Source organism: Prionailurus bengalensis, chromosome E1, assembly GCF_016509475.1.
Source record: "Prionailurus bengalensis isolate Pbe53 chromosome E1, Fcat_Pben_1.1_paternal_pri, whole genome shotgun sequence".
NCBI lineage: Eukaryota > Metazoa > Chordata > Mammalia > Carnivora > Felidae > Prionailurus > Prionailurus bengalensis.
The window spans coordinates 44,858,050-44,870,357 of record NC_057347.1 but is presented as its reverse complement, the minus strand read 5'-3'; the positions used below and the strand labels follow the sequence as shown (position 1 = coordinate 44,870,357).

The following is a 12,308-nucleotide window of genomic DNA, read 5'->3' as shown; positions in this document are numbered from 1 at the left end:
CGCCTGGCTGGTTCAGTCAGTAGAGACTGCGACTCCTGATCTCAGGGTTGTGAATTAAAGCCCCACGGTGGGTGTAGAGATTACTTAAAAATAAAATCTTGGAGGAAAAAAAAAAAAAAAAAAAGAATCTTTAAGACAAAGACTATGTAATGTTTATATGAAATTCAATCTTTTTTTGGAAGGTAAACACTCCCTTAAAATCTATAATCAAATGTATGGAACCAATCAATCTCTGGCAGCTTATTTAAAATCTTAAGAACTCGACAGGCGCCTGACTGGCTCAGTCAGTAGAACATGTGACAACTCTTGATCTCAGGGCCAAGAGTTCAAGCCCCACACTGGGTGGAGAGCTTTCTTTAAAAATAAACAACTAAGTAAATAATTTTAAGAACTCTAAATTTTTGTGGTTTTCTAGCATTAACAATTTGTGTTCAGGTTTACAACAGCACCTGCCTATCAGTTCCTGATATCGCCTTATCCAACATATCACTAAAATGGAAAAACCCAATGAACCACCCATGCCTGCCTAAAAGGAGACATGAGGAGTGCTCGTTGCCCATCCTGCCCGATCCAAAACACAAAATTTAATCAATTTGAGAAAAATGGCAGCTGCCATCAGTGTCTTCCTTTTTGATGTATCCACTCCTTTGGTATTGTTCTACAGCCAAAGAAGACCACAACCTTTAGAAAACAAGGTAGTAGAAGGTGGGCAATGGTGAGTAAAGGGAGCATACTACTTTCTAGAAAACGAAAGCATTTTTTTTAACTCAAAAACAGTGCTAAGTCAGTGCTAAGTTTTTCATATACTCCTCAATCTTTTCTGAAAGAGTTGGATGATGAAGAAAGATGAACCTATGCTCCTTTTTCAATCCAGCAGAGATTCTCGGGACAAAAGCCTACCGGTACTAGAACTGGGCTAGGAGCTTTCTAAATCCACAATCTAGCTAATTAAAACCTTGGCAATACAACCAGCACCCACATGAACAAAAAGAGGAGTTAAGAGCAACCCCAAGCAAGCACATATGCTAACAATAAAAGATGGAAGATAGGTACTGACTCTAAATATGCCTCTCCAAATCAAAAGATGGAGAAAAGGAAACAACCAAAAATCAGACCCAAGGAAAACTACTTCCGAATAAGGAAAAAGAACATCAGCTTGAGAATGATGAAAATGATCTCCCTAAAGAATGAAAAGAACATTTTAGAATACTGCTTGTCATAGTCCAGAAAACACAAAAAGACGATGTCTATGAAATCAGAGCAAAAAACCATCAAGAATGTACAGGATGGAATAAGAAAGTGAGTTAGATAAGGGAAAAAAGTAAGTTCAAATGTAAATAACAGAATCAAAATTACATAAGATACAGTAAACAGCAGAAAATATATGGAACACAAATTAACATTTTAGTAAGATTCAGAAAAGAAGGTTGATCATATTAAATAAGACTCCAAGTGATAGAAATAAAGGGAAGAAATCAGGGATCCAGCCTAGAAACCAAGGAAGAAGCCAACACAAGACAGAAAGAGGCAAAAATTAAGTATAACCACACATTTCCAGAATAAGTTTAGAGACCCATGTATACAGAAGTACCCTGGCAAAATTTCTTGAAATCTAAGAATAAGGGGGGAGAGTACCTACACTCATCACAAAAAACAGATTACAGTGCAGTGTTTGTTCCTTTGGTCATGGTCTTCTCAGAAAAATTGAATGCTACAAAAAACTGCAAAGGTTCACACATGTGTATGCGTGTTACAAGAAGGTAAGAGGTGAAGGCTAATAGGTTGTAAACACAAAAATACCTTTTATATGGAGAGGCAAAAGAAAGAGTTCTCAGATCTACAAGGAAACAAAAAAACTTAACACTAATACATCCTTCTTGAAAAGTAATTACTTAAAATGTATTTCAGTTGGGGCACCTGGGAGATTCAGGTGGTTAAGTTCTTGATTTCAGCTCAAGTCGCAATCTCACAGTCATGAGATCAAATCCAGTGTTGGGCTCTGCACTGGGCATGGAGCCTGCTTAAGATTCTCTCTCTCCCAAGGGGCGCCTGGGTGGCTCAGTCAGTTAACTGTCTGACTTCAGCTCAGGTCATGATCTTGCAGTTCATGAGTTCTAACCCCACGTTGGGCTCTCCGTTGATAGGTCGGGGCCCGCTTCACTTCAGATTCCGTGTCTCTGTCTCTCTCTGCCCCTCTCCCACTCTCTATCTCTCAAATCAATAAACATATAAAAAAAAAAAGATTCTCTCCCTCCCTTGCCCTCTGCCCCTCCCCAAATCACATGTACTTTCTCTCTAAAAATTAAAAAACAATAAAAAAATAAAAAATGGTTTAAAAAATAAAACAAAAATTAAAAAATATACTACCAATGAGTTTAACAAACACGTGTAACTAATTATTGTAAATTAGGTCATAAAACTGCTTTTCATATAAGAATTATTCTTATATATGATATTAAAAGTAATAATTTAATAAGAATAGCCTAAAAACATCAGATTTTACTCATTACGACCAGGTTTATGGTTTAGATATGTGCTAAATTCCAGGTTTTATACAGGAGGGAGTCAAATAAACTAATACTATATTTCAATAATTACAGAAATATAGGTAAAAATTTTTGGAGGGAGAAAATTACAAATACAGTGGCTCTTATTATTTTTATTATTAAACATTATTATTATTGTTAATAAACAAAACCCTTCCTTCAGACAGTCTTACCCAGTAAAAAAGACTGCAAGATCCGCACCCAGCTGTGTCATGGGAGCCCTGGAGGTTCCTCCACAGAACCTTCAAGGCCCCATAGAGCCAGTTGGAAAACTACTGCATTAGTACAAATAAGAATCAAACCTATACCTTCTAAATCACTGGAGAAGATAAAAATGTTAGTCAATTTTATTTATATATCAGTAATACTTATTTATATATGCATATACATACACACACACACACACACACACACACACACACACACACACACTACAAAAGGCTCAAAAAAATTACTGAAGGAAATGTGCCAAATGTTTTACCCAATTAATGGAATTATGGGTATCCTATCTTTCAGTATTCTCTAAATTTATTGTAAAAAGCATATATTGCTTTTATTTAAAACAAAAAGTTTTTTTAAGAATGTGTCAGTCAATATGATAAATTGCATATTACAAAATCTATCCTTAAAGACATCATGGGATAGGGGCACCTGGATGGCTCAGTCAGTTAAGCGGCCGACTTGGCTCAGGTCATGATCTCATGGTTTATAAATTCAAACCCCCTGCTGTCAGCCCAGAGTCTGCTTCAGATCCTCTGACCACACCCGCCCTCTCTGCTCCTCCCCTGCTTGTGCTCTCCCTCTCAAAAATAGAAAAACATTAAAAAAAAAAAAAAAAAGAAAATAAATATATATATATATATATATATATATATATATATATATATATATATATCATGGTATATTTTCTAGAAGTATCTTTTCAATTCCAGATTATTTTTGAAGTTTGTCTTATAAGCACAAAAAACTTTAGACAAATACTTATAAAAGATACAAAATGTAAAACCAGGGCTGAAAAGTACTTGTGAGATAGTTTTAAAAACTGAAGAATATTGGGGTGCCTGGGTGGCTCAGTTGGCTGACTGTCTGACTCTTGATTTCGGCTCAGGTCCTGGTCCCAGGGTTGTGGGGTGGAGCCCTGCATCAGGGTCCTCACTGAGCGTGGAGCCTAAGATTCTCTCTCTCACTCTACCTCTTCCTCTCTCTCTTCTCACTCTGCTCCTTCCCCCACTCTCTCTCTCTCTCTAAAATAATAAAATATTTTAAAAAGTTCAAGAATATTTAAAAAACTTCTCTGGAACAGGAAAACAGTATTTTATATCGTTTCCCATAGTTCTAGATGAAACAGAACACTCCACCTATCTCTCTAGTATATACTTAAATATTAAAATTCGGGGCGCCTGGGTGGCTCAGTCGGTTAAGCAGCCGACTTCGGCTCAGGTCATGATCTCACAGTCCATGAGTTCGAGCCCCGCGTCGGGCTCTGTGCTGACAGCTCAGAGCCTGGAGCCTGCTTCAGATTCTGTGTCTCCCTCTCTCTCTGACCCTCCCTCGTTCATGCTCTGTCTCAAAAATAAACATACATTTAAAAAAAATTTAAATATTAAAATTCTACAGCATAAGATATCCAATTTAAAGACAGTGCTTAGAATATAGGTTTGATCCTAGTTCCTACTCAGATTACCTCAGATTAAAGGAAAATATCCAAATGTTTAGAGTATTTAACTTTGTTATTTAGAAATAATAATGATCTCTATATTACTGTAGATCTATGTACATAATCCAAATATATATAACATCAATCAGTGCTTCTTATAAAATCTCTTACCATATTTTAATACTTACTCTTAACAAATCATCTATTCTTCCCTCCTTCTTTTCTAAGTCAGAATTCTTACTGTTTTCTAGTGCAGATATTTTTTCTATGGTGAGGTCAGACTATACAAAGAGAAAACAAATTTAGGATTAGTCTCAAAATATTACATGTTATCATACTTTTCTCATTACCTTTCTGGGGGGAAAAAAAAACCAAAACACCTGCTAACACAAATAGTCTGGAATCACATAGCTAAAGAAATTAAATATGCTTTCCTTAGCCCATTCTTTAGGTCTTGTATTTTATTACACATGCACTTCAAATACACGTTACCTCTGGTATCAAATATATGAATCCTCAAACTGTTGTGCATTGAATAATGCAGAAACATACTACTCTAGAAATGAAACTAACTTTGAATAGAAAAGGACTTCAGAGGAGACAGGGCCCAAATGTCTAAAGAACACACATGCCACCTAGTGGAAATAAAGAACATCAGAAAGGGAGAGAATGAAGTTACCTGAATCTAAAGTCTGTCCAACTGGCCAAAAGCTGGTAATTCAGATAAAATAAAAATCTATTCCTAAAGCTCTTGAGATTTAAGAAATTCTCCTAGATTGCCAAGCATCTTGTCTTAAAGGCGACACAATGCCAAGAGGCTTCAAAGAAAATGCAGTATACGATTTGGCTATATCAACACTACAGAGTGGAGGATGCATCCGCTATCCTTTTCACATACTAACTTTGAATATTCCCAACATTCCCTGAATTAAGAAGTTTCTAAAAAACTCTTTACGGAGGAAATTGTGTTGGTGTGCCACATGTTTAAGAATTTTAGCTTTATTCTTGCCAAATAAACAGGAATAAATCAACTACTTTCATAGAGTAGGGAATGAAAAATCACTGAGGTGTACTGTAAGCACTGTCCTAATACGCACTTTGTATACACTGTCTGAGATAACTAGAATCAACCGTATTTTACAGATGATTTCTATTAAAAAAAAAACTGAGGCCCAAAAAGATAACAGTGTTAAGTTGCAGAGTGAGGATCTGAACCCCAGCCTAGCTCTCCAAAACAAGTGCTCTTTCCCCCCAGCACCATGCTACAGTGTAGGCATTTCTACTGCAACACACCAGAATGGTAAAGAGACACCGCAAAAAGTTCAAGCACCTTCCAAAAGACTTTAAAAACTCAAAATGCAAGTTCTGAGTATAATACACACAAATAATGAGGTAATGTTGGAGAAATAAAGGAAAGACAGAGAGGACTCCAAGATATCATATGTGGTTAGCATTTATCCCTAAGCACATCTTTTCCTCTGTATATTGATCACCAACCTACCTGGGTCTGTCTGTGCTGGATGGAGATCTGTTTCTGGGAGCTGCTGGAATGCTCTGTGTTGCCAGATCCCGTAGAAGAGGGACTGTTTTGCTGAGCCTGTAAAAAAGGTATATCAACTAATCACTAGAAAGTTTTGCATCTTTCTCCACACACATTTTTAGTTTTGTTTTTGTTTTTGTTTTTTTAGTAATCTCAACTCCCAAAGTGGGACTCGAATTCACAACCCGAGATCAAGAGTTGCATGCTCCACTGACTCAGCCAGCCAGGCCCCCCCGCACCCTCCCCACAAACGTTTGTAGGCATGCAAACAATTATATAAAACACACTCCTTCTGATGAAAGTCAGAAGTCAGGGTCATGTAGCCCAAGATGAAAGTAAAACAATTTAAATGAGAAGCAGGGGTGGGGGGCACTTGGGTGGCTCAGTTGATGAAGCGTCCAACTCTTGGTTTCGGCTCAGGTCATGATCTCATGGTTCATGAGTTTGAGCCCTGTGTCAGCCTCTGCACTGACAGTGTGGAGCCTGCTTGGGATTTTCTCTCTCTCCCTCTCTCTCTACCCCTCCCCTGCTCTCTCTCTCAAAATAAATAAACTTAAATAAATAAGCTTAAATAAATAAATAAATAAATAAATAAATAAATAAATAAATAAATAAATAAAAATGAGAAGCAAGGGCTATAACATGGTGGCTTGGCTCATGTCCCTGTAAATAGTGTGAAGTACTCAAATGTGCCCAAATGAATTTTTAAATCTGTAAATCACAGAACACTGAAAGCTATTCCTGTAATAATATATCCTTTTTACTTGTACGTCATGGCAATATGCTTCTGTTGGAAAAGGCTGGCAAAGCATCCACCACACAGGGGATGCTTATGACTCTAGGCAGAAAGAACTGTGAACTACTATTCAGAATAGTCTCCTAAATCCATAAACCTTACCCATGAACACTCAGCAGTCCAAAAATCCAGGCTGATTTCCAATAATGTCGCTTGCTGATGTGACTTTAATACATAGTCACATAGTCACACTGGGCATTCTAAGGCATTTAAAATTTATAGGGTTTAGGTCTTAATGTAATTCATCTTTTCAGGAGTATACAATCCTTATACTCCCAAAAGTCCTTTTAAAAAACAAGATTGAACCTAACATAATATAACCCTTCACAGACATAATTAGAAAATATTGGATATTCTAAGGATTATGGGCTAATCCCATAATCTTATCTGAGATCTACTGCTACCATCTTATCAGAGAAGATGTAGTGTTTCCACATATGTGAATTTTGATACTTTCTATACATTCCTTAAACTAGTTTTCTCATCCATTAACATATAAACAATACTATAACCACCACCTACTGAGAATTACTGTCAGCTAACTGCTTCAATGTCATGATCACATGCAATCTTTACAAAACCCTGTAAGATAGTCATTATTATTACTTCCATTTATAGATAAAGGAAATGCAAATCAGAGATTCTAAGCACCTATGCACGGTCACAGAGCTAGTAAGTGAGAGACCATGAATTAAGGAGTACTTTCATCTACAAAACCATTCTCAATGGCCACAGCAGACTGACTCCCTCTCAGTAACAGAGTTACTGTCTCACCAGGCCACAAGCAAGCTAATAAGCACTTCATACACATAATTATCTTGAAGGCTCACGACAGCCTTATAAAATAAGGCAGGCAGTATTATATTCTGCACGTGGATTTCTTCATTCAACAACTACTCACTCCCTATGTCTAACCACTGTGTTAGATGTTAGGAACACAATGACCAAGTCAAACAGAAATAAAACCCACAGACCCAGTCATTATTCTGCCTTAACAGAGCTTAGAATCCCAGTGAAGATTTATTAAGCACTCAATAAATATTTGTTGAAAGAAACTGCTAAATAACCAATCATACAGTAAACACAAAATTCCAACTGGGATAAGTGCTGTAAAGAGTATTCAACGGGGGGGGGGGGGGGGGGGGGGGGGGGAGAAGAGTATCCAACAGGGCACATAATCTAATCTAGAGTCAGGGATGACTGCCTCAGGAAAGCAGCATCAGAGTTAAGATGTGAAGGAAATAAGCAGTCAAGGAGGAGACGGTCAGGTCATTCCCAGGAGAGAATGTGTACATAAACACAAGGGGAAGAGAGAAGACTGATGTGGGGATCAAAGAGGTCAAAAATGAGAAACCAGTCTCAAAAAGGCTGAACACCGTGCAAAGTCCGAAATGACAGAGATGGGATCAGAGCCACATTCAGGGAAGTCCAAATAACGGAAAATGTTCTTTACTCTCTATGATGCAGCAAATCTTTTTTTTTTACTTGCTAATTAATAAGGGTCATTGATATGAACCTCAAGTATTATACTGAACTATATGAGCATTATCTCCTTCAGTTATCATTAGATTTCTCTTACAATCCTCTCCTTTTGAAGTGTGTTTCTAAACAAATATGACTTTCAAACCATATAAGAGCCAGTAAGAATCACATGACTGACTAAAAGCCTCTTCTATAACTTTCAGGTTTTGGTATACAAGCTTTGCTAAAATGCCTTTTTATATGTGCTCATTTGTGATTCTGAGTTTTCTTTCAGCAAACAGGGTGCTAGAATGTAACTCAGTGGGATGTGCCAAATTAAAGCTCTCTGTAAAGATATATGTAAAATAGTTCAATGATAAGAAGTAAAAATGCAAAAAGTTAGCTGAGCAAGTGGGACATAGGTTAGGAAGTAGCAAATCCTCATAAAAAGGGAAACAATACTTTCCAAAGGCAAAAGAACTACAGAAATAGAAGGACCTATTATTGTGACAAATGAGTCCATGGTAGAAAAAAAAAATGCCCTCATTCTGATCATTCATTCAATATTAACTGTGGATCTCTGTGCCTGGTCCTGGTTAAACTCTAGAAATGCAAAACTGGAAAGCAAAGAGAGCTTAGTCTCCCAAATGAGAACAGAAGTCGCTGGCTCTTCTAAGCCGGCCACAGTAGTTGTTAATTTAGTCCAACCCCAACCTTGCAAAACACCTCCCCAGATGTCCATATTCTTTGCTCCTATTATAAAAGTAATACTGGCTTCTAATTCATGATGACAAGATGGATCTTCCAAAGTCCTACTGATATGCAGAAACACTTTTAAAATGAAATCACAAGAGCACTAAGAAACAAGAGAGAGTCAAGGATCAGAAATGCTTTAAAACATTAAATTTTAAGAACCATTCAAAAACAGTTGGGTTCAGGTAGAGAAAGTAAAATACATTCATAGCTTAAAACATCACCAGTGAAACAGACTGGGTCGTTTCTAATTAAAGAAAAAATTTTTTAATGTTTATTTATTTTTGAGAGAGAGAAGAGTGTGAGCAGGGGAGGGGCAGAGAGAGATGGAGACACGGAATCCGAAGCAGGCTCCAGGCTCTGAGCTGTCAGCTAAACCAACTGAGCCACCTGGGTGCCCTTAGACTGGGTCTTTTCAAGGGAGCTCCTGAAAAGCTCACTTGAGATTTACATTCACAAAAACCAGGCGTAAACCATGTGACAATTACCATGCATTTAAAACCGGTAAGGTCCAGTAACGACCCCCTGGATCCCTCCCCTTGCATACTGAAGGGCCTGGATACTACCATTCTGACCCCAGGACAAAGCACAAGAACAGATCTCTTAAATAAGGCTTAAAAAAAAAAAAAAGTAAAGATTTAAAAATGAAAAATAAGTGGGTCCAGGGGAGGGCTCCTGGTGTGAATATTGTGGCTTGAGGGAAAAAGCAAAGAAAGTACAGTACCCCTGCCCTCCACAACTGATATAATGGGGAAAGAAATGGAAGGTACTGCAAAGAGTAAAACAGCTCACCCATCAAAACAAAGCCCTCCTTATTTAGACACTGGTAGAGGAGCTGGCCTTCCTGCCCAGAGCTTACCAAACATCCACACAGTCAGCCCTCCCACCATCTGGGAAGCAGAACTATGCCACTTGTAAAGGAAAATCCACGCCAATAACCAATATTAACCACCTTACTACTTCATCCAACTAAAGCTGAAGACACATTTTCAAGAAAGCCAACAGCACAAAAGGAAGATCCAATGTGAAAAGACAAAGATCCAAGAGAAAACAGATAACTCCATAAAAACAACTTCAAAAATAAATTATGTCCCCAGACAAAGGATACATCTATAAAAATGAAAAAGCAAACAACATGAAAATAAACTTAAAATTATCAAAAATTTGAAAACTGAATAGATTAGCTAAATAACAAAATGAACATAGTTGAATACAGAATCAGTCATCTGGAAGACAATGCCAAGAAAATCTCTCAGAAGTGAGGCACCTGGGTGGCTCAGTTGGTTAAAAGTCGCACTCTTGATCTCAAGTCAGGTCTTGATCTCAGGGTTGTGAATTCAAACCCTATGTTGGGCTGCATGTTGGGTGTAAAGCCTACTTTAAAAAGGGGGGGGGGGGGGCGGTGCCTGGATGGCACAGTTGAGTACCTGATTCTTGATTTTGGCTTAGGTCAAGATCTCAGTTCGTGGGATTAAGCCCTGCCCTAACGGTGTGGAGCCTGCTTGGGGTTCTCATTCTCTCTCTCCCCCTCCCTCCCTCCCTCTCTCTCTCTGCCCTTCCCCTACTCACTCTTTCTCTTTCTCAAAATAAAAATAAACATTAAAAAAAAAAAAAGAAAAAGAAAATCTCCCAGAAGATAAAAAAAAAAGTCAAATAAAGGAAAGAAAAGTTCAGAAACGTGAACAACACAGAGGCTCCAAAACAATCTAATAGGCTCTCCTGAAGAAAAAAATAAAGAGAAAGAAATAATCAAGGAAGAGTAAAATAAAAACTTCTCTGAGATAAAAAGGCACATTTTAAGAGTGAAAAAGCCTACTATATGACAAGTAGTATTAATGGAGAAAAACACAGTAGACAGACTTCAAGAACAAAAAGATACCATATACATCTCAATAGATCTAGAAAAAGCATCCAGCACTTTCATGATACAGACATTTAACAGACTCAGAAATAGAAGGATACTTTTTCTTTTTCTTTTTTTAAGTTTTTATTTATTTCTTTTGAGAGAGAAAGAGCAACTGGAAAAGGGGCAGAAAGAGAAAGGTAGACAGAATCCCAAGCAGGCTCTGCACTGCCAGCGCAGAGGCTGATGTAGGGCTTGAACCCATGAACCACGAGATCACGACCTGAGCCTAAGTCGAACACTAAACTGACTGAGCCACCCAGGTGCCCCAGAAGGTCACTTTTTCAACCCCCAAAAAGGCATCTCTGAAAAACATATAGCTAGCCTAATACTGTCAAAGATCACATGCTTTCCCCCGTAAGATCAGGAATAAGACAGGATGTCCACTTGAACCACTTTAAGTTAAAACTGCCCACATTGAAAGAAAATAAAGAGCCCTATATAAATGGAAAGTTATCTCATGTTAATGGAATAAAGACTTAGTATTTTTAAAAAGGCAATACTCCACAAATTGATCAAAAGATTCAGCACGACTGCCATAAATCCCAGGTGGTTCGTTTGCAGAAACTGAAAAGCTGATTCTAAAATTCTTATGGAAATGCATGGGATCCCACAGCCAAAACAATCCTGAAAAAGAACAAAGTTGAAGGAATCACACTGCCTGGTTTCAAAACTTAATTACTACAAAGCTATGGTCACTAAGACTGTAGTACTGGGGCGCCTGGGTGGCGTAGTCGGTTAAGCGTCCGACTTCAGCCAGGTCACGATCTCACGGTCCGTGAGTTCGAGTTCAAGCCCCGCGTCAGGCTCTGGGCTGATGGCTCAGAGCCTGGAGCCTGTTTCCAATTCTGTGTCTCCCTCTCTCTCTGACCCTCCCCCGTTCAGGCTCTGTCTCTCTCTGTCCCAAAAATAAATAAACGTTGAAAAAAAAAAAAAAAGACTGTAGTACTGACATAAGCATAGGCATATAGATCAATGGAGTAGAATCTGAGTCCAGAAATAAACGCTTTACATTTATGGTCAACTGATTTTTGACAAGGTGCCAAGACAATTCAATGGAGAAACAATAGTCTTTCCACACAAATGGTGCGGCGGGGGTTGGGGGGGGGCAGGGGGGACCGACTGGATATCCATATGCAAAAGAATAAAGTTGGGCCCCCCCCCCCCTTCCTGACACCACACACAAAGAATAACACAAAATGGATCACGGACCTAAATATAAGAGCTAAAAGGACACTGAGAAGAAAATACAGAAGTAGAGTTTCATGACCTTATGTCAGGTTAAGGATTCTTAGCTAAAACACTAAAAGCATAAGCAACGAAAGAAAAAAGATAAACTGGACTTTTTCTAAATTAAAACCTTTTGTGCTTCAAACACTTTCAAGAAAGTAAAACAACAACCCACAAGAGAAAATACATGCAAATCATATAGTGGACATGGGTCCCTTTCAACTCAACAACAACAAAAATAGCTCAATTTACAAATGGACAAAGGATTTATATGACATTTCTTCAAAGAACATATACAAATGGCCATAAGAAAATTTTAAAAGTGCTCAGTATCATTAGTATTCAGGAAACGCAAATCAAAACCACAATGAGATATTACTTCACGTCCACTAGGATGGCTATAATCAAAACAACAGATAATG

At 38.0% G+C, this 12,308-nt stretch overlaps 1 protein-coding gene across 11 annotated transcripts in view; it reads right to left on the bottom strand.

Moving 5' to 3' along the window:
- TLK2 (tousled like kinase 2) overlaps positions 1-12,308 on the bottom strand; it is a 114,808-nt gene that overhangs the window by 43,718 nt on the left and 58,782 nt on the right. For all 11 annotated transcript variants that reach the window (XM_043584921.1, XM_043584922.1, XM_043584911.1 and 8 more), the window contains 2 exons: positions 5,705-5,800; positions 4,392-4,484 (listed from right to left, as the gene is read on the bottom strand). In XM_043584921.1, coding sequence (XP_043440856.1) covers positions 4,392-4,484; positions 5,705-5,800 — 189 coding nt within the window. The remainder of the gene's footprint in view (positions 1-4,391; positions 4,485-5,704; positions 5,801-12,308) is intronic.